Source organism: Eubalaena glacialis, chromosome 7 (assembly GCF_028564815.1).
Source record: "Eubalaena glacialis isolate mEubGla1 chromosome 7, mEubGla1.1.hap2.+ XY, whole genome shotgun sequence".
NCBI lineage: Eukaryota > Metazoa > Chordata > Mammalia > Artiodactyla > Balaenidae > Eubalaena > Eubalaena glacialis.
In genome coordinates this window covers 34,247,735-34,255,199 of record NC_083722.1, presented here as the reverse complement: position 1 = coordinate 34,255,199, position 7,465 = coordinate 34,247,735, and the positions used below count along the sequence as shown (strand labels likewise).

At 53.6% G+C, this 7,465-nt stretch overlaps 1 protein-coding gene across 1 annotated transcript; it reads right to left on the bottom strand.

Moving 5' to 3' along the window:
- TREML2 (triggering receptor expressed on myeloid cells like 2) lies at positions 1-7,035 on the bottom strand. The gene is made up of 5 exons (XM_061195067.1): positions 6,966-7,035; positions 4,540-4,860; positions 1,577-1,997; positions 397-503; positions 1-95 (listed from the first exon to the last, which is right to left on the bottom strand). The coding sequence occupies exons 1-5, from the start codon at positions 7,018-7,020 to the stop codon at positions 1-3; spliced, it is 999 nt and encodes a 332-aa protein (XP_061051050.1). The 5' UTR covers positions 7,021-7,035.
- Between the last annotated feature and the right edge of the window lie 430 nt (positions 7,036-7,465).

The following is a 7,465-nucleotide window of genomic DNA, read 5'->3' as shown; positions in this document are numbered from 1 at the left end:
TTAAGTGGCTTCAGACCAAGCAGGCTTCCACGGAGGCTCCGGTCTTGTGGATGGGTCCCTCCAGGATCTGGCAGGATCACGGCACATGCTGTAGCCTGCGAGGATGGGGACAGAGATGAAGAGGGCGGTCCTCCTGCTCACCACCCACAGCTCCTGGGCCAGCCCAGCCCCTCTGCCTCTGCCCTCCGCTTCCCGTTGGCTCAGCCCCAGAAGGCTACGCTAAGCTGTCGCTGCCTGCCCACCCACCTCCCTCACCTGGGTGCTGTACGGTCCTCCTGACTGGACACAGGCGAGGACACACCGCCTGGGGACCAAGGGCAGTCAGGCACTTTGGAAAGGGTGTCAAACCCCCCAGCGCTCTGTCCTCGGGGGGCCAGGAGGGTGGGCGCTACTCACTTCCCATGTGCCTCTTCTTCCAGAACCCATAGACCACGATCAGCATCACAGGCACTGGAAGCAAGGCCAGCACCCCCACGAGCACAGCAGGATAGAAGTCCTGGTGCCTGCGGAGACAGGACAGAGTGCGGAGGAGGTGAGTACCAGGGTGCCCCACCCTGGCCCACGTCTTTCTGCACACCACGCGAGAGGAGTGGGACCAGGGGAAACCTGCCAGTCCCCGCGGGGAGTGATGGCCTCTCTTCCTTGGGGACCCACCTGTGGGAGAAGGAAGTGAGGTGCTCAGAGGTCAGGGGATGAAGCCCCCTGCCCCCAGCAAAGGGAAGCATCTCTCCACTTTAGTACCTCTCCTCCATTATTCCCCCAAATCTGCTGAGGACAAGGGCTCTAAGAGGCCCCCATTTGTGACAGAAGAGACCAACGTTCTTACTCTCCTCATGGTGACTGAGGATGGCACTTCCCACCTTTGTCCTCTGGAACAGATGCTATAGGTGCCCTGCCTATATTCCCTTGCTGTATCACTTCCATGTACACCAGTCCTCAGCAACTCCATTTAAAAATTTTTTGGCCTGGGGGCTTTCTCTGGTCACTGGCGCTCTCCATGCCACACATGGCAGGCAGCCCTCTACCAATAACCAAGAGAGTGGGTGTATAAATACCCCAGCTCCCTTGTCCTCCAGGTGGCTGCTAGACACTGGACCCTAGAGTCTCCCCAATGGGATTGAGCTCTTGCTGCCCACAGTGATAACCAGCCTCAGTAAGTTCTCTATCTGCTGCCTTCCCTTCCCTGTCTCACTTCCCCATGCTCTTTCCAGTGTTCCAAATACAATGTGAATCCTGGTCTCAGAGTCCACTCCTCAGGGAACCCAAATTAAAGTGTCCCCATTTCCCACTTCCTACTCCCCAGGCTGCTCCCCTTGTCTGGTCCCTACCCTCTCCTCTTCATCCACAGACTCTTATGCTGACCCAGCCCCTGACCTTCTTTCCCACTGCCATCATTTCTGTCCCATGTCCATCCCAGCTTCCCTCTCCCACCTCCCATTCAGCAACAGGCCAAACTGAGTTCCCGGTGGGCGAAAGGGGCTGGTCTGCTGTAACATTTCACCTTGGGGTCTCTTCAGGCACCAAGAACTGTTGCCATGTCTGGGAAAATGGCCTTCAACCCAGGCCCCCCGGGTACCTGCTGGGGGATAATTGGTTGAGGAGAGACCTGCCAGTGGGGCACATTCCCGTGGTGGGCGATCCCATGGTGCACAGGAGCCCAGCCTTAGTGGGGGTGGAGGCTGGGCCAGCAGCGGAGGCTCCGGCATTGCTGGGAGATGCAGTCACTGTCTGGGACCCTATGGTCCTCCTGGGCCCCGTGGTGGAGGGGCTGGCGCCAGTGAAGCCGTAGCCCGTCACAGAGGTCAGTCTGATGCTCCCTGAGGCAGGGAAGGGCAAGAATCTAGGCAAGGTGAGGAGTCCAGGTGTGAACACCGTCGTGCTGGTGGTGAAAGGGGCATCAGGGCCTGAGGTGAGGGCTGGGCCTGCTGTGACGACAGTTCCACTCTGGAGGATGGTAGGCAGCTTCGTAAGAGGAGTGTTTCTCTTGGTCGTGGAGGCTGAGGGACGAGAGAGGGAGGAAAGTGGGACTGAGTCGGGGGCCTTGGTGCTGGAAGCAGCTCCCGGCAGCCCACACACTTGTCTGGGTAGGACCTGTCCTTGTCTTGCTCCTTGACCTTGGACCTAGGATTCTGCTCTGCTGAGGGACCAGGTGTGTGCTTGTTCAGAGGGTGAGGTCAGGGAGGAGGAAGTAGGCACAGGAAAGAAGGAAGAGTCTTTCACAAAATTTTTAGTGTCCCCCGTCAGGCCACCTGGGCCAAGAAGACACTTCCCTCCCCACCCCCATCTCTCTTGTCACTTCCTGGACCTTCCTCATTCCTGTAAGTCAGAGATTTCTCTGCTCTGACGTTGAACATGAACTTTCCCAGTTGCTACATGATTGGCGGCTGGGATCCAGAGATGAGAACAAGGAAGCATCAAAGGCCCAGATCCCAAAGAATGCCGTGAGCAGCGGGGCCGGGTGCCTTCCTTGGGGGCTTATTAAGAGACACAAGAACTGGTCCTGCCACCCTCATGCATCAGTTCAGGCCTTTATCATCCCATTTTCTAGAAAAAGGCTGGAGTTTGGATGGTGGAAGAGGAGGGAGTGGTAGGAGCTGTGAGGGCTCAGTCTAGAAGGCAGTGTTGAGTCTTTCTCATCAGGGAACAGGAAAATAAAGAGAGAGGGATGGTGAGGGGGAGAGGGCTGCTGCTAGCTGCTGCTGCATCCCACTACTACGCATGCAAGGATGCACTCCTGAGGGCCAGGTGGTCACCATGGAAGGCGCCCATTTTTCTGGGCAAGGGAACCAGAACAAGTGGCATTGGTGAGGGTGGGGATGGGGGAAGGGGCTGATCTGGAGCCAGATCTCCCACATCATCCTACTCAGCAGTGTGAAGACCCCCAAAGGACCTTTCAAAGAACTCATACACAGGTGCCTTGGGAGAGCCAGCATTTGGCCACAGAGGATCTAAGAGTGGGCAGAAAAGGAGTGACATCCAACAGAGAGAGACCTGCTACAAGGGTCAGTGAAGTCACACAACCGTTTCCCTCTCCTTCATCCCTGCCTCAATATACCAAGGGGTTGGGAGGGGCAGGACCAGGAGGAGGTGATGGAGAGGAGCACCCCTTCCCTACCTCCTGAGATGAAGGAGGGGGAGTTGGACAGCAGCAGTCCCCCTTCTCCACTTCAAGTGCCTGGGGCCATAAACCTGGTTTTCACGGGGGACTGGAAGAGCATATGTTGCTAGAAGATTCGCATTTTTAATTGCCTGTGCATTTTTTATTTCCTAATAATTGAAAAGGTCTGCAAAGTTGGAATCTCCCCAAACTGTGGTTAAGAGATGGAAAGTGAGATCTGACATAGTACAACAGAGAGATACACTAAGGGAAAAATAAAACCATTTCATGTTTGTATCCCTACAAATTAAGACTTCAATAAACTGGTTTCGACTACTTCCCTAGGGCTAAATCAGAACCTGAGAGGGAAGGAATGAGATTTGCTCCATATCTTAGAGACAGCAGTTACCCTAGCTCAGACCCAACAGAAGATGGGGATGCAGTTGGGTTAGGGGAACAGGGAAGGGTGGATAATAAGTTTCACAATCACTGGCTGCTCTCTGCAGGCTCTTTGCCTGGCTCCTCACCCTTTCCCATCTTATAAATGTGGAAGGAGCGCAGGGCTACATTCTTGGCCCTCCTCTCTTTTTCTATACTCAAGGGAGAGTTTTGATAATCTTAAAGACAAGGCACAATATCACCTCCTCTAAACTCTCCCATAGCTTCCTATTCTACCTAGGATAAAACTTAAACCCCAAATCATGGACTTTAGGGCTGCTGTTTGCCTGTCCAACCTCATCTTCTATCACTCTGCCCCACACTCAATATGGACCAGCTTCTTCTCACCTCAGGGACTTTGTACATGCAATTCTCCCCACCTGGAAAGCCCTTTGAATCACCCACTTGCAACAGGGCTAGAAAGCTCTCATCACACGCAGGCTCTGCTTGATGTCATCTGCTTAGGGAGGTCTTCTCTGATTCCCCACTAATTCAGTAGCTCCCCCCACCACTGAACTTTCTAGTTCATCACATTGTTTTATTTTCTTAAGAACATTTATTGTTATCTGCAACTGTTTATCTGACAATGTGCTATTGCCTGTCACCTCCCATAGGGTAGGAATGGGTCCGGTTTTGCTCACCACTGTATCCTCAGAGCCTAGAATAGTGCCTGGCACAGAATCAGGGCTCAGTGAATATATATTGAACAGATGATTGAATAAAACAAGCACAGAGAGTCCTGAGTTCTAATCTCATCTCGTCCACTTGCTAGTTCTGTGACCCTGGACAAAGTCAGAGCCGCAAGGACTTTTTAGATCTCATTTCCTTCATCTGTAAAAGGGTGACAAGAATGCCCATGAAGGTGTCTGTAAAGGAACTGTGAAAACCCCACTGTACATCATGCCTATTGATGGATTATTATTATTGTTATATTTGATGTCAGTGGAGTACAGGGCGGGGAGGACACCCCCCCAGCATCCCAGTGCCCCAGCAGGCCTGCTCACCTGGAGACACTTCCAGCAGGAAGCCCATCAGAGGGTAGAGGATGCCAGAGCTGTTGCGCATGCACCAGTACCGGCCCGAGTCCTGGCGCCTCAGGGCCGCCATGGTGATACTGACCACCTTGGCCTGGGTATCGTCCTGCAGCAAATAGCGCGGCCCCTGCACCCCAACACGGGTGAACACAGTCTCGCACTTCTTCCTCCTGATTTTGCACCAAACCTTACCCTCTATGTGGTTTTTGCGGCTCTTGTAGGAGCACTGCACAGAGAGAGTCTCCCCTTCAAAGTGCCGCACTTTGGAGTACACGCTCTCGACAGGGGCACCTGGGGAGACACGACTTGTTGAGAAAGGAGGAAGGAAGCATCTTGAAACTCGAAGCTCGTGGTGAAGGGAGAGGAGGTGGATATTTCTCTGCTGTCATGGAACTCAGAGTGTGAAGAAGAAATACAGCCCAACTCCGATGGAGGGGGACACGGGCTCCTCCCCCAGGGAGCTCTTGGTCTGTTGGAGGAGACACTAGCCCTGCCCTGTAGTTCCCAGACTGATGGGGGAGACAGTAGTCCTGTGCCCTTGGGGAATCCTAAAATGATGAGGAAGATACAGGGCTAGCCCTCCGGGGACTCCCAGTCTGATGGTGGAGACACAGGCCTAGCCCACAGGGAGCCCCTAGTCTAATGAAGGAAACTCAGCCCTCACACTCAGGGAACTTCAGCAGACGCAGCCGTTTTCTTTGAGGCATTTTCTAGTCTGATGGGAGAGTAATAAGCCCTGTCTTCAGGGTCTTGTGGGAAAGAGTCAGGTCCTGCCCTCAATGAGACAGAGACACAGACACAAACGCAAGTCATCATTCTGAAATTCCAGAGCACAATGAACTTAGGGAGATAAGAAAATTCAATCTTTGAAAATATTAAGAGTAGTTATTTGTTTCACAAACAGGTTTACTCTAGTCACCTTTTAAATAGCAAGTTGTCTGAGTTCATTCTAGGTGATGTTTAATTTTAAAATATTCTAGTTACCTAAAACCCATAGATCCGATATCCCCAGACATTTATATACACTCCCAATGGAGTGTAAACCAAAGAATTCTACAATTATTCACTGTTCATATGTTGCCTTCTATGCCTAGGAAGAAGATGTGGTCAGTGAGCTTCATAACCCATGGTCTGATGGGGAGAGGGTAGAACTAAGGCTGGGGTGGTGAATCAGGGGACAGGGAGAGAGAGAAAGCTGCAGTGAGGGCCCTCCAGCCCTCTACCCACCCTCAGCTTGGCATTTCCTCCTCTAACACCCTCCGAGCCTTCTGCAAACACGCACACAGTTCTCCCCAGCAGGACAGAGTGGACAGCATTTTGGAGTCTAAATAAACATAGGTTAAAACTCGGGTTCTACCACTGACTAACCATGTGAGCAGATCACTTAATGTCTCTGTTTCTTATCTGTCTCTGGCTGGCTCTGAGAACTGTGCCCCAGGACAGTGCCTTGAATGTAGTACATGCTCAGTGCACGTCTCCTTCTCCCAAATGCAGGTTGCTCCAGACTTTCCCAATGGAACCCAGAGCTGTGATAGCCAAGGGCCCAGCACCCCAGACATCCACCTTAGTTCCCAACCCAGCTGCCACTAGAGTTGAGGCTTGGAGTAAGGTAACGCCCTCTCTCGTATCACTTTGTCCCATGCAAGTTAAATGATCCAACTCAATTATTTGGCAGGTGGCAGGTTTGGGGGACCCCAGGGGACACTCTTCTGCCCTGGAAAAGCGGGTCTCTCTGGGAGAGGCATACAGATAGGGCGACCTTGGAACGGGTCTCCAGGGCACTGTGTTTATGTGTGCCCACCTTCCACCCCTCACACAGGAGGTGCCCAGAACTGAACAGGAAATGGTAACTTGGTTGTCATGGCAGCGAGCAAGGCAGGATTGGGTGAGGCCCCCTCAAGGAGCATTTAGTAGCTGTGGGGTGGGAGAGATTGCCTCAGGGATTGTTTCCCTACCCCCACCCCAGGACAGGGGGTAGGGACGGAGGTTGTGGCATCAACATTCCAAGAGAAAGCAAGTTCAAAGCGCACACACGTAAGGTAATGATTCCCATAGGAACCAAACAGGGCTTTCCCGACAGAGGCCAAGGGACGAGGGCTTGTTGTGTGTGAGGAAGTGGAGTGGCCCTGGTCAGAGGTCCTGAGGAAGACAGGCAGATAAAGGGGCCCATGCAGAGAGGGTCCAGAGCTTTATCTTAGTTTGTGAGGCCTGGGTTAGCTTTGCCCGGGGCCAGATACTAGGAGGGAACCTTCTCACTGGTCTCTGGTAAGGAGCTACTAGGTCAGCCAGACCGCCTCCTCCTCCAACCCCACAAGATCACTGAGCACGGAAAAGCAGGAAGGGGGTCCAGGAACAGACCATTCCCTCCCCCATAAGCCACCCACCCACCCTCTCACCTGCGACAGGGCCCTGGAGCCACAGCAGCAGCAGCAGCAGGAAGGTGGGAGCCATGGCTCCGTGCAGTGGGGACGGGCACAAGTCCAGCAGGGGGCAGGGGTCCAAGGTTAGGGCCCCAGGCCTATGCTGGACGTGCCACTTGGGGCTGCCAGGGAAGACCTGGGGTTCTAAATATGAAGTTGCCCATTTAGGGAAGTGAGGAAGTTGTGGGACCCACTGTGACCAGCAGACCGCAGGGGCCTGCAGGGCCTGCGAGAGGGCGGTGCTGGTGCAGTTTCCACCCCCTCTTACTCAAAACTTCAGGCAGGTGTGGCTGCTCCACCCGGTCCGGGGCCTCCCAGCCCAGGCAGGGCTCTCAGGGTCAGAAGACTCCTCACCCTCTTTGGATTCCCTCCTGGAATCTGGTCCATTAGGAATGCCATCCTCTGAAGCCAGTTATTCATCTAGGGGGCTAGTGTGAGGTTTCTAGGACCTCAGGCACAGACTTCCCTGGAATTCT